General features: G+C 36.1%; 1 protein-coding gene across 1 annotated transcript in view; it reads left to right on the top strand.

Moving 5' to 3' along the window:
- Nucleotides 1-6,575, top strand: part of LOC143181736 (uncharacterized) — a 585,733-nt gene extending 579,158 nt beyond the window's left edge. Inside the window, exons 12-15 of the mRNA XM_076382294.1 lie at nt 523-861; nt 2,464-2,679; nt 3,686-3,836; nt 4,618-6,575. Of these exons, the coding sequence (XP_076238409.1) occupies nt 523-861; nt 2,464-2,679; nt 3,686-3,836; nt 4,618-5,351 (1,440 nt within the window). The 3' untranslated portion in view covers nt 5,352-6,575. The remainder of the gene's footprint in view (nt 1-522; nt 862-2,463; nt 2,680-3,685; nt 3,837-4,617) is intronic.
- The last annotated feature ends 8,995 nt before the right edge of the window (nt 6,576-15,570 follow it).

Raw genomic sequence — 15,570 nt, 5'->3', positions numbered from 1 at the left:
GCGTAGATACCAGCTTCGAGAGTCAGGTGACTCCCAAACAGGGATGCCAGACAAGTAGAACATTCTGACATCACTACAATAGGAGTAGGAGTAGAGGAATGATGCTGTTCGATCGTCTTAGATCCCACGCCCTCCGACTTCTACTCGTGTTGTAATGATGTCTGGAAGTTCTACTAGTCTGATATCACTGCTCTGAAACAATAGGAGAAGATAGTCAAATAATATTTACGGAATATCCATCCAGACTTTAGCTGAACAAAACTTATGAACATCAGTATATTCTCTACTAACCAAAAGTATAATATATCCATCAAGATTAGCAGCTCTCACGAATTGCAAATCACTTCTCCTCCAACCTAGCGTCTTCCAATCCATTGAAGAACGTGACTGCGTTTTGTGTGACTCCTCGTATGAACTAACCAACAGCCATTACGAAGTTTCTTTTTCTACTTCCATCGACACGGTCGAAAAGAGCGACTCAGAGCTGTCCAACAGTTTCCAACACCATGTTCCAATTTCCAGTCGGAAGCTAGCGCTCTGCTCGAGGGCGACGCTAGGACACGGATCGCAGGGCGGGCGAGAAATTTGCGGCACGATGTGCAACGCAAGATCTCGAGGCTCCGTCAGGATTGCGCTTCTTCCGAGGCCTTCCCGTGCAGCGCCAGCAGTGTCGAGAGCCTTCCGAGCGGAAGTGGTTCCAGCACGCAGGCACTTGTGCGTGCAGGAAGCAATCACAGTTCGATATCCTGCGAGGACAGGGACACCATCAGCCCAACCACCATCGGACCTGTACTCTGCCGGGCCAGGGCACTAGTCGATTACACGCCTAGTCCTTACGATAAGGAGGCACTCAAGTTTAAGGTTTGTTTGGGAGTAGAGTTTCTTATTCGGTATTGGGAAATGAGTCCGAAACTGACAAGCTAAATAAACTAGTTGGATGAATGTATTATAAATTAAGTGGAGCTGCTAGATTATTTTCAATATAGCAGAGCTTCCATCAGTGTTCCCATTTCTGCCCACTTTGGCGTCCACTCGTATCCCTACTGACTCTGAGAATTGAATTCACAGAATAAGTTTGAAATGACATATTTGTAAGACAAATAAAATCCTCAAAGAGGAGTCCCGAATAGTCTTCAAACCAAACATGTTTGTTTTTGTATAATTTACTGACCTGGTACACATTTGTTTCACCTTTCTTAAATCAAGTTCTCGAAAACAACCTGCCCTGATATGCATTCAAACGTGATACCAGAATGCGAATGCTAGGAAGAAAACTGTCCATTTACAGAGTCGAGTCAACAGATGTAAACAAATGCACATAGATGAAACAAGAACAAGGACAGACGACACAACATGCAGAACAAGGGCAACACATTTACATTTACTAACTCGTCTTGTTAAATGGATTATGGTATAGTTTTTGTACTCTAACATCATAAAATGAGACCATAAAAGACACTCTGTCAAACGACTGTAGTCCAAGACTACATCTGAATGCTGTATTGCCAGATGCTGGGACAAAATGGTTTCTAGTGACGTCATAGAGTAAAATAGCAGGGGGTATTGGACTATATGTGACTGCATTACCTACAGTAGTCTCACTCTTCTACTCTATGACGTCACTGGAAGACATTCTGTTCCAGTATGTCGCAATACTGTCTAAATGGATGGATTCTGTGAATCGGAGTGAGAATTCAACTTGAATTCGTTAGTATAGAAATAAACATGTCTGGGTACCAAGACACCTCTATGGGGATTTCATTTATCTTAGTATTAAACATGAGACGACGTTTAAAGCTCAGTCTGTGAACTCAGTTCTAAGAACTGGTAGGATCAGCGACGGTAAAGTGATTGTGAAATTTTATAGTATTCCGAATTCTTGCAAAGTACTAAAGACTTTAAACATATTATAGTGATAATTACCTATCAAATCCGCATTTTTTCTTTTAGAAAATTTGCGCAAAAATGGAATAACGTATCAGAGTTTACTATTTTCGAATTTATTTTTTTAAACAACTGAAATCTTGAAAATCTATTCACATAGCTGAGTATATAATTCAGAAATACATATTGAATGAGCAATTAAAACCCTGTTATACAAAATAGTACCTGAGATATTATGGAAACTGTACTTTTTACCTTCAATTCTGAAAGCTACTTTCAATCCCTAAACATGGACATTTGCCAATAAAAATGTTCACGTTGAATATTTCTTTCTAGTCTGTAAATTTCCAAAGTTTCCAAATACTCCTTACAAGTTGCATCGAAACCCTTGTGTCACAGTTGGATGACGTTCCTAGCGAATCCTCGTAGCAGCGCAACTTCGTAACACAACTGGCTAATGTAAGCCAACTCGGGCATAAAATATCGCGTTCACTTTTTTAAATTACAAAGTGGAAGAGTTTTCGAGGAGCTCGTACAAGGTAGATACCCAGACAAATTGCAACATGGCTTTTGTTGCAGAAGGGAGACATTATCGAAGTGGTACAAATGAACAAGAGCGGTCTGTGGAAGGGTGTCTTGCACAACAGGATAGGCCACTTCAAGTTCATAAACGTCGAGATACTGAACGACAGGGTTCCAAGGCGCGGTGAACCCGATGGGCGGGGGAAGTGGGGCCAGAGGTATAGGCAGAAGCCCGGTTCCGTTCAAGAGCTCTTGCAGAGAATGAATCTTCAGGTAGAGAGCAATATCTTCCCACGGCTCGAACAAACTGATTCGCATTTGCATTGCTTTGAATGCAAAGCAGGGAACCTGCTTTTATACGTTTCTTTATTCGCTAGCCCTCTTCCTTTTCATCCGTACCCCCACCCCAGCCTCCCGCGCATACCTTTTATATCGCGTATAACTCGCAGTTCCATGGATTGTGGCGAGTTCCTTTTTCGTCGACACTTTTTCACTTCCACTTTTCACCTGTTCCCATCCTTCTCTTTCGATCCTCTGATTCATTTCTTACAGTCCAGCGCTTCTAGTGATACATATTTTTCTTCCTTCGCCTGCGAGACTTCAGAAGATCGTTCTGTGTAAGGTTTCGTTATTTAGACTTCGAGTTACTTGAAACTGGTAAAAAATGAAACAAAAATATTTAACTTTCTTTCGAAAGTTATCTAGTAAGCTATAATTTTGGAATTATTTCCTCCCTTTTATTCACTATTTACTTTTGCAAGAAGAAAACGAATCATGTATAAAATGATCTCAGAAATGACGGTTATGCGTTATAAGCTCATTACTTGTTCCCTTTTGTCATTAGACTTTAGAAAGTAGTATTTTCTCGTTACAAAGTTGTCGCTAGTCCTTAAGTTTCTTCCACTTCCTGTCTTCCACTTCACTAGAATAAACTTAAGTCCGTTATTCAATCAGAAAAAAGAAAAATATATAATGGTTTCGTAATAATAATATTAGTCATAACCTCACAATTCAATACAAGCGACGAGGTTATGGAAAATGACAGACATTATTCTTAAATCAACTTATTCCTTATTGACTTCTTCCTATTAAGACCAAAGGTTGTGGAAAATGAGGATAACAGCGACGAGTTTATAACGAACCAATACTATCTATTCATAAGTTATGTTTGTTCGAATTAAAGAACAGTTGATATAATTTCGTTTCACGCAAGCACGTATTTATTTGTAAACAAATAAAGTGCAAAAGTAATATAAAGTCGACTGACATATTTTCGTAGGAACACATTCCTGTTTTCGTGTTGAACGGATACGAGGACCTCGAACTCTTCAGAGAAATAGAACCTGCGGATCTCGACTATCTGCGTATACACCAGCCAGAGCATCGCGCCAAGATACTTACAGCTGTACAGTTGCTCCATGATCTGCAATGTAAGTCCCTTACTTTTTTTTAAATACATTTAGCCATTGTAAAGATATTACATTATTTTACACTCCTCTTCTAGTATTCATTATAGTACGACATAACATATGAAAAAATTCAATTTCTTCAATTTTCAGTTACTAGAACTTTTTGAAACGTACAATTAACTTTTAAGACACAGTTCCACTCAAGCAATACTATGCGACTTGCAGCATACCACAATATTTTTTAAGTTAAATAATCTATACACATTTTATAGTAATTAAGAAATTATTCAAAAACTCATGTCATGGTACTGTTTAGGAGAATTGTTCGAAATAATTTTTCAATTATTGTAAAATGTGTACATGCTGTTTAACTTAAACAATATTGTGACGTGCTACAAGTCACCTAGTGCTGTCTCAGTGTAATTGCGTCTATACTATCAGGCATCTATGATCATTTATGATAATTCTATACCCCAAGAAATAGTTTGATGATGAAGTAGTATTTAGAGAAAATTGAAAAATAAAAGCTTCTATTTGATCGATAAGCAGAGATCTATAAAACAATTGTTTAAATGAAATCACATTTATAAACCAAAACAATGTCACGTATATGTTATAGTTATAGCTTTAACTATGATACTTCAGACTCTAAGTAACAGCATACACATTATTATACAAAAGTGCCAAATGCATAACTCATCGACAACAGCCACTAATCGTTCTCCACACATCCCAAAAAATCAAAATCTTCCAGGGTCTAGGGTTCCAAAGCTACACGTCAGCTTTTGTTCTCTTTTTATAGCCGGAAGCGAGGGCGATTTAGCTTCAAGCTCAGAAGGCGATGAGGTCAGCCGACTGGTCTTAACCTCCGGCCAGACATCCGGCCACTGTTCACCGTTTAATCGTCGCCAGTTCCCGCGGGACTCTGGCTGTTACGACGCTCACAAGAATCCCACCAGCAGGCGAGCTGTGAGCCCGGAATCGACAACGTCCACGAAGCTCTCCAGAGAGAACAATCTCGACGCCGCAGCGCCAGTGAAGAACATTAGCGGCGTCAGTACCGAAGGCAGCGCTTTATCTGATGGCAAGGACGACTTCCACCCCAACATACCAATCGGTAGTAACCTGGCTGGTCAAAAGGAGGGCCAATTCGACAAGTCGCCACTGTTGCGCAGCGGAAACGTCCGCTTCATCGCGAAACGAGGGAATTTCGGCGAGACTGTGGTGATCGAGGACACCTGCGAGAGTGGGCAAAAATTGGGAAGCATGGTGAAGTACATGGTTGGCAGCACTGACCTTGGTCTCGAAGGTACCGGTGGTGTCGCTGGACTGGGTCAAAGGGGCTGCCTCAGCGAGAAGTCCAGCGACTCAGGTGTCAGCTCATCCAGTATCAGCTCTGCTCCACCGCCTAGGGACAAGGTTCTAGCTAGCGTTGCATCAGATTCGCCTACCAAAAACTTCGGCAACTTCACCAGGGCATCGCCCACCTCCCAGCCGGCTACCAAGAGCCAGACCAGCGACGCTAGCTATCAGTGAAGAACGTAGCAATATCTAACGAGAATCATGAGAATGTTTCGATCCTTGCTTCGACACCATATGTCCATAAATTCGATCGTAAAGTATCGACTAAGACTTGTTTACGATAGGATTCAATGATTTTGCAGATTGTTAGCGTGCAATGGGATTGTTCTGTTATATCGTAAGTACTTTATATTTAGCAGGGTATAGTCTTAAATTTGACGCAAGTCCGCTCGGGCAGAGGATAGGTTGAATTAAGGAACGTTTATCGTAGCGGGACAATTGTCGAAATCCTTTGCGAAATATCAAAATGAGGGCCAAGTTCGAGGAACATTGAGGCACTTGCTGACGAAAATGAATAAAAAGGTTCAGACAAATATATATTGTATCTGAACTTGTTGCTTGCTACCATTATCATGTTACGTAAAGTGTTCGCTTGCTTTAAGTGGAAATGGTTGTAAAAGTGGGAACCATTCTGGGAATGGGATCTTATCAAGAATCAAAGCAAATAGCAGAGTACTACAGAAGGGAACGTTTACACTGGAATAATTATTAAAGATCTAGCGTTCCAGTTTCAAAGCACTTGGAACTGAATCACAAAAGTGGCTGTGATTTGAAGATAAGTTTATGCAGGGCATGTGTTTGTATGAACCTCTTTATTATTCGTGTTCCCCGAGCTTAAGCATCGTTGTCCATATTCGATGGGCGCTGTAAGTAACGCGATATAGGATTCCTTTTGTCTTAGTTTCACCTGGTATAAATAAAAAGTCGCATTTGAAAATACATCAGATCGAAAGAAATAACGAGGTGCCTCGGTACCCTTTGTTGCCTTAACGATCCTTTCTCCTCGTTACTCTATAATCAAAGGTATGCTGCTACCCGTTTTTTAGCAAGAACTCCAACTTCACTTCTCTCGTCTCAATTTTAACATCAGATCCAGGGATGTACTTCATTATTCCCGTCCTGAATTTTTAAAAATCCCCACAGAAAGAGATTCAGCAGAATGGGGACTGGGCGTAAGAAGCAAAATTTAAGCAGTTTTAACGAGGAGAACGAGCAAAGTTTCTCGACGTTTGTTCCGTGTACGAGTGGAACAAATTTGGCGGTGCGGTTATCGAAGGGGAGCCAGAATGAGATAAAACCACGTCACTGCCGTTTATCTAACGATCTTGTCTATCGTTCTTTTTTTTTTCAACGCTCGCGTAATTAAATAATAATAAGCGAATATTATGTGATACAGTAGCAATATACACCCGCCTAACATGTAGATAGGTAAAGTACAGGTCTGCAGTAAACAGATCGTTCACACGATTTATTACAATACGATGAACCATTAAAACGAAACGTTAAACGAGGACTTCAATAAATAATTTCGTTATCTCCTCCCTCTATCAAAGTGTTTTTTACATCAGTGACTTTTAGAGTAAAGACTGATAACATCATCGAAGCTTTTTTACGAGAAATAAAGTCACTCATCTTTCTGTTTTTCAACTCAAGCTACGTTTTGTTCACTTACTCTGAAGATGGAAAATAATATGACAGATAAATCGAACACTTGTTGTTAATATGAAGCTAATGTTGCGAATACGTGTAGGCAAGTGTGTGTTCGATGACCATACAGAATTTATATACATTTTTAATTACTATGTACGTTTTCTTCTTTGTAAACGTTTGATGGAGGCAGAGCTGAATAAGGTAGTGCAATGTAAAAGATTTTAATAATAGTTTCTTTTTTTTATAGCTAGACGATGACTATACTTGCCATTAAACTTTGTTTAAATATAATTATTCAGTTTCTATGTATAAGGTACAGTCACATAAAATTTTAAAGATAGAAACAAATTTTTATTATAATACTTTTTCAATGCCTGATAGGATCTTTTATATGAAAACAATATAGTATAGGGTAGCCAGAAATCGGTACAAAATGGCTTAAAGTGACGTCTTAGAGTAGAAAAGTGACGGTAGCACACGGTATTTAGCTACAGTGCCTGAAGTACCCCCACTCTTCTAGTCTATGACGTCATTGAAAGATATTTTATCCCGGCATATGACAATACTGGCGCCTTCTAGGAAAATGCCAGAGATATCCATATATTTTCCTCTATAAAATGACACACGAACATTTACAACGCCTTTAGACAATTACGATTTATTTTCAGTATTAAAATCTTGTCTTCTTTTGAAGCTCTTTGCTAATGTGTTAATCATCAAAATATTAATCTCAACTTATTAGTTTCTAAGACTGATTTCAATGAAACTTAGGTAGTTAACCTGAAACTATTGACTTGGAGTCTGGTAGACTTCGCATGATATATTTTCATTACTGCTTTCATTAAAATATCAAAGCCTTTATAATAAAAGTTGGGTGTACATGTCATATCTTGTTTCCACATTCCAACTAACATCATATTAATTTTTAAAAAATTTAACATGAATAGATCTTTAAAATCTGTGTATCTTAAAATTAGGTGTCCATAGTTAAGGGTTCAATTTGTCTCATCATATATTCAGTTATATTTACATTATTGATTCTTCAAATTCCTTGTTTTGCATTTTTACAGATGTTGTACAGTCGGTCCATTAACTTTACAATATTACAAAACTATCTTTATCACTCCTGGAAAAGATAGCCTACAATATTTTATATGAACTAACCTCTGTATTGCCAGACACTGGGACAAAATTTCTTTCAGTGACATCATGAAGTAAAAGAGTGGGAGTGCCACACGATATATTTGACTGCATTTCCTGCGGTACTCTCACTTTTCTACTCTATGACGTCACTGGAAAACACTTTGTCCCGGTATCTGGCAATACTGACTGACTTATACATGAGAAAATGAAAGCTGAAAATCTGTGTTGCCAAAATTTTGTTCAGGACATTACTTTACTCAACTCTGCACTGGTCGTTGTAAACAATTTTATTAATTTCTATACAAGTTATGAATTTCTGTGAAAGAGCTACATTACTAGTACACGATCGACAATCCTCATCATCGATGCAACTTAGTTCTTCGACAAGATGATAACCTGTATATATGTATATTGACCATGCCACGAGAAACGTTGAAAGTTACAAAGTTTTTTGTATATACATACAATACACATAGAAAACCTAACGATGTTTTATATTGACCCAATGTTTGCCAAAACTTTAGACTATACAAATCTATGTATCTATACAATATACGAACGTTATATATCATAGAAATTGGATCATATACATCTTCTGTATAGTGTAAAATGGTAGATGAATTTAAACAATACACGCAGAGCAAAATCAGAAACAAGGACGAACGGAAACAAGTTCGCAAGGAATATTAACGGGTTGCAATTATCAAAATGAAGAATAATACGATTACAAACACTCCAGCTATTACGCCATTATTGTAAATAGAACGCGCCGCCATTTTGCGACGCTGACTTAACCATTGTCGAAGACAGCAGAGACTGATGAGAAAATGTTAGAAACGTTTATAGAATTTAAGATGCATGTTTATCTTCTTCATTATTACCGGTTTACGAGTAGCTTTAGAAAGTTTAACCCCTTTTTCTAATTCGTTGCGCCCTTTCGTACAACCATTAACGAACGGAGCATCGTACGCAAAACCGTCATAGGCCATCGAAACATGTTTCATCCATGATTTGACTCGATCAAGGTACCACTGCTTCCACAATTGCGATTTATTTGTTACACTCAACGACACGTCTCGTCACGTGATTCTCCGTTTCTGTTCGACGAGATTCGAATTTCGAACTCGTCTAAATAGGTGATAAGGCAAGCTCCGTTCTTGTTGGTTAAACTGGTGCTGAGGTCATCGATGCCCCGCCAGCGACCTTATTCAAATGTTCAGCGAGTTTTCGCAGATGATGAATTAGTAAAGTGAAATCTTCATTATAATAAACATGAATTACGATTACACGCTATAGCTTATCCGTTCCATCGAGAGTAACATTATGCGTAGAGGACGAATCGGAGGGACGACGCGAGAGTGAAAGAGAGGTTAGGAGGAGAAAGTGCGTAAGAAATGTTAATTAATGATAAGTTTATGAGAGTATGAATAGACATGATAGTGATTTTATTAGCTCAAGAGATGAACAGCGTTCGATGTAAAGAGATCAGAGTCGATTTAAGAGTAGACAAAGTGGGGTCTAGGTTGAGGTAAAGTAAATCAAGGGAAGAGGGTTTTCAGAAAGAAAATTGGCGGGAAAGACGCGTGTCTCTTTTGAAATTTAAAAATGAACGCTTTGTTTTCGTCCCTCGGCCATTGCAAGAGACAAAATGGCCGTCACGAGAGCGAAACGTCGGAGTATAATGTCTCTATAGATATCTGTATGATATCTAGACTCTAGAGGGTTGCTAAATCGCTAGTGAAAAAAATGATTAAGCATTTACTTAGCGGTCTAGTCCATTTTTTCTTGCGAAGTTTATGGTTCGACGCAATATAATGATGTACATAAAATTAAAGGGACAGAATTAAAGAGTGACGATCGCGTGAACGCGCAGATCGATTAATCTTTTTATATGCTGATTTTGTATTTATTGATTAATTGCGGGGTTTATAGAGAATCACGAATTCGTAATTCTTATTGTCTCTCAGTTCTTCTATGATTTCCAACGATAAGTGTTAATTTATTGACTGTGCATATAAATAAACGATGGAAGAATCAAATTTTGTTACTTTTTCTTGACCTTCATAACCTATAGCATTTTGAAATTAATAACTAACTCTGATTCTACACGTGTTTCATTTATTTTTAAAACAATATATTAAAAATTTTGTTATTTTAATACATGGTAATTTAAATAAATTTCATATAATTATGTACAATGCTTATTTTAATAGATAAATTATGTATATGTTATACTGTGAACAAGAAGGAATTTTTTAAATAATAGCATTGATAGGTATGTTTTTTTGTTACTGATACGAACTACTTTTCCAATAGCTAAATACCTACATTTTTCTTTTTATGTTATCAAATATCTCGTTATTTTACGCATCCATTTTCGTAAACAGAGAAATACCTATAAATAATTTTGTGTTCTTTGGAATCTAACGTATCTAGATTAAATATCAATTACCAATGATACCAAAGGCCTCATTTAATTTCGTCAGAAAATTAACAATGACAAGTAGGTAATTAAACTTGAGAAGTATTAATATGAAGATATGTATCCACAATTGGTAAGTACCTACATATATAATTTTATGCAATTAACCTACGAATAATTTAGTATCGTATGATAACTAAGGCCAGTGCATAAGTATTTGGACACACCCCCATTTTTAGAAATGCATAAAACACACTATTTTTTATAGTAACTGATATAAAATATTATTTTTATTAATATTTGTAAACCTTATACACGAAGTCATTAAATGTTGAAAAAATGCCCAAAATACGTGTGAAATATGACTACGTTAGGATTTATTCTACTGCCGACTTGCACTAGTCAGATCAAACACAGAAAAATCAGCAGAGAAAGTCCCAAGTCTGGTACCATGAAATCAGTAGAAAAAGTTCCAAATCAGACACAGAGAAATCAGTAAAATAAGTCTCAAGCCAAACACGAAAAAATCAGTAAAATAAGTTCGAGTCAGATATTTTACACGAATTTCAGACATTCTTATAATTAGACTCTGGAGATTTATACAAATTTTTACTTTCATAAATACAATTAGGAAAACAAAATCTAATTAAACATTTGTTTCACCTTTCATACATAATAAAGTTTATTTAACTTTTGCTATTTTTGCATATTGGGACAGAGTGAGGTAAGTACAAACGCGGAGTAATCGCAAGCACAGCTATTTCGATCTGTTAGAAAAAAAAACAGATCTATTCTAACCAAAAATCGACAGATACGAACATGTCCAGTGACAGATAACAAGTGGTAAAGAAAAGCAATACATACAGGTCAAAGTAAATGCAATTGAAACTGTTCGTCACTTTTCGTATAATTTTTTGATCTGTAAATTTTTCATGTAGCCTACGTAGTGGGATTGACTAAATAGAGATAGAGATTTATATAAGTTGTACTAAACACCATTCAGACTAGATTTCAGTATTAACGAATTTTCTGTTTCACATTTCGAACTTCCAAAATAAATTATATTTTATTATTATTAAATTGTGGGGTAATCACGAATAGGTTGAATGGAGCAATCACGAACATTTGCTAGTACTCCAAAATGTACATTCATATACCCTATTGCGTATTTTAAGAATTCGTTTAATTGTTTTTCGATGCCATGGTATTATACAAGAAAAACAAAAACGAAGTACAAAATGGAGAAATGGAAAGTACGAAGACCCACCAGTTGAAGACTGGATCATGAGTTATAATTGTAATTTGTAGGCACATGAAAATTGCAGTGGTGGTGAAAGCACTTCTAGAGGGTTTCTGTGCGAGTTCTGTGATAATTAAATGTGATTATCAACTGGTTCGAGATTATTCCACATAGTGTTCGTGATTGCTCCACAGCAATCAGGTAATTACTGAATCAAAGGTTTTGTTCTTTCATTAAGAGTATATTTTATTTCTAAATTTTATCGATATTGAGTACTGTAGCTTATGAGTGATTAGTTTAACTATAATTATAGATCATAAATAAAATTGTTTCTTATTCAGCTTTTTGCTTGTATATTCGCAATTACTCCACTCTCGTCTATACGCAGTCGGCCTGTTTTTTCGTATTGAAATTTTCCATAAATACATAAAGATCTGCAATCTATTTATAATAATTAATATCTGTGGAATGAAATCTAATTCGTAATCTTATTATTCTTGATTTTCGTCTTATTTTGAGATGTAGAATCACCTCTTGAAATTTCTGGTACCCGATATCGAGCACCCTGTATAGTTTTGAAATAGTTCTTCATCTGAAATAAGGTCTACATCAAAACTATATAATAGAATTTTACTTAAAGTATATTTTATGCATGTCCAATAACATAAAAGTGTCTGAATACTTATCACGGTAATGTACTTGCTATAATTTCGTTATCTTTTAGAAGTAATTATGAAAGTAAGATACACTTTTTTGAAGCTAATTCATGCTGTAAAAGATCCCATTTTTATTTTGAAGATAAACATAGAAGAAAAAGAATTAATCATTTTAAAAGCAAGAAGACAGCGATTAACTTATAACTAGAGAACAAATATTACGCCACGTTAAATGTTCGTCCTCCAAGTTCAAGACTTTTGATTGGTTTACTTTAGTGTAAACAACCCAAAAGAAATAATTTCTAAATAACATTAAATGTCATTATAAAATAAAATTACCTCCTTATTGAATTTAGTCGTCATGTAAATATTCTATTTGCTAGAAAATAATGACCACTCTTACAGATTTAAAAAGCCTACTCTACTCAACTATAGATCAATTTCGTTTATACTCTCCAAGTGTAGACGAAAGCAGTACTAAAAATATTTTACTGTTAAAATATTTTACTTGAAAGTATTTTACACGCAAACCAGGTACAAAACTTTTAAAAATATCCAAAGATATTTACGAAAAAGCTCCACTACACATTCTTCTGAAGTTACTGTCTTTCTTTATAGTTAGACCGTACTCCCTTTAACCTACCCAATAGATTTATCTAAAAATCAATCTCGGTTAATTTTTTCTCAAAACATGTAGCACCGATATAGCACCTAATCATGCCATGATCTAACGCCATCATAGTTACTAGAAGTTCCTTGTGGAATTGATTGCAAATTTCACAGATATTAAAATAAAAGAAAAAAGTCTCTGAAATAGAAATAAAATAATTCATTATCTCGAACACTTTTCCCTACTTTTTATATAAAATCGTTTCTCCTCAAATCGTTTCCACTTTTCGCACAAGTGGAAAAATAATGTCACTACTTGCGCCACTTTGCATAGAAGAGGCGCGTAATTTAGCGCAAAATGCAGGCCGAATGGTAAATCAAGAAGGAGGTTCAGCAGAAACCTTTTAATGCGAAAACACGAAACTGGGTTGCAAGAGAAAGGGGAATGACCGTACAGAGACACATGTTAGAGTTAATCAGGAGTAATTTAGTCTCACTGTTTCCATTCATCGCTCACCTCGTTACGAAAAACGTTTCTCAGATTATACGCGCGAGCTTTCACAGATGAAAAATGCAGAAAATGGCGCTGTCAGAGGGCACGGCTGGCCTTTTGAATAGGAGCTCGTTCGCCGAAAAGTGTGTCATAAAAGAGACACTCGTCAGTCGGATGAACTTTCAAAGAAGGCGCGATAAAAAGCGTTTAATAATGTATGCAAATGCACCCGCCGAGAATCATTTCGAACGTAATGGCATGTACGTGTCCATTCCTAACCTTTATTTCGCCTCCTAAGAGAGACCAAGTTGCTCTCGGTACCGGTAGATTACGACAGTAATAACTCGACGAGTTTCTTTTCCTCGCTGCCGGCGTCGGCCGCCTAAGCAAATTCGTTGCCCGTTGGGGTTGAAATCTAATTTAACTTTTAAAGTTACTGCACGAAATTATAATGATTTTTGGTGATTCGGGACCATTGCGCAAGTTTGCCAACTTTTCTTGGCGTGCTGTTCCTGTAACAGAGGTTAGATCAGGGGTAGCCGCGGGACATATGTTCAGTAACTACTCATGAATATCAGTTAATTCGGTATTTGAGACTCATTTTATCGAGATCGAGCGATATTTAAAAATATAAGTATCGAAATTGGATTTGTTTGTTAACTATTAATTACTATTTAGTATTATGATATAGAAGTCGATTTCTTGAAAACAGCTGATGCGATATTCCCTTGTTATAGAGACTATTTTATTTCTTAATTAGTGTCAGAGGGTTCTTGGTTCTTAACCCTCTATGGGCCGAATTTTTGTTCAGTGACTACTCATGAATATCAGTTAATTCGGTATTTGAGACTCATTTTATCGAGATCGAGCGATATTTAAAAATATAAGTATCGAAATTGGATTTGTTTGTTGACTATTAATTATTATTTAGTATTATGATATGGAAGTCGTTTTCTTGAAAACAGCTGATAAGATATTCCCTTGTTATAGAGGCTATTTTATTTCTTAATTAGTGTCAGAGGGTTCTTGGTTCTTAACCCTCTATGGGCCGAATTTTTGTTTTACATATAGACAGTTAGCACAGTCTTTGTTTTGGTATTTCATTATTTTAGCCTTAGCAACCGTCATGAATATTGGTATTGGTTGTTTCGGAGAAATTATAGAATTTTTCCGAAATTCTCATGAAAAAAACTAAAATTATTTGATAAAATGTTGACAAGTTAACATGCGACCTGAAAGTTACATGAGCCCATAGAGGCTTAATGATGCAACATGTGAACACGTTTTGGATTTTACAGACCAGCATTATATTTCATAGAATAATCATAGAACTAAGATAATACTTCAGTATTGCTTGACAAGATTTTGGTAACAAAAATTTTACACTTTTCCTGATATTGACATTGTAAAACATTATCGTCTGAAACGATTGAAAACATGTGCAATACGAAATGCATGTGTTCCTGCGGAAAAAAGCAATGTATCTGCTCAAACATGAAAGCTTCATGTACGCTATTTAGTGTTGCTACCAAAGCAGCGACCCCATAAAGTTTTAAACTTAAAGATTTATTTAGGATACACTTTAAAGAAACTAACTTAAAAGTTTTTTTTATAAATAGGAATCAGGTCATGTGACTATTCTTAACATAACCAAAGAAGGTGAAAAAAGAATTTTTCGAAAGTAACAAGTATTATTTTAAATATTCAGATTATCTGCAATTCCATAGTGTTAATTACGCCAAAAAATAAGAAAGTGTCCTTCTGAAGTTAATTATTTAGTTACTATTTGTAACAGAGGCTAGTGGCTGACCATCTGACATTGTTTACACTGGGGAACACAGATTTGAACTCAAATCGTGCTAATAATTCACTTTATAAATAATGGAACAATGGAAATAATAAAGGCTGTAAGTGCCAAAATTAAAGTTGCGAGGAAGATAATTTAGTGCTATTGATCTTCATATAAACATTCTTTTTATTGAAAAGATAACAATTTTTTTAAAATGGCACTTACAGCCTTTTCTATTGCCACTCTTTAATTTAAGGCATGGTGCATGAAGGAGAAATTTATTTTCTTTAAGTAATTAAAAAATCTAAAGAATGTGGCACTAAACATATTTGCAGTCAGATGGCAAAATCTGATATGCCATGACTTTCTAATTTTTCATTAGAGCAGTTTA

The sequence above is a fragment of the Calliopsis andreniformis genome, chromosome 7, assembly GCF_051401765.1.
Source record: "Calliopsis andreniformis isolate RMS-2024a chromosome 7, iyCalAndr_principal, whole genome shotgun sequence".
NCBI classification, from domain to species: Eukaryota; Metazoa; Arthropoda; class Insecta; order Hymenoptera; family Andrenidae; genus Calliopsis; species Calliopsis andreniformis.
The sequence above is the reverse complement of the archived record's forward strand: the minus strand, read 5'-3'. Positions and strand labels throughout refer to the sequence as shown.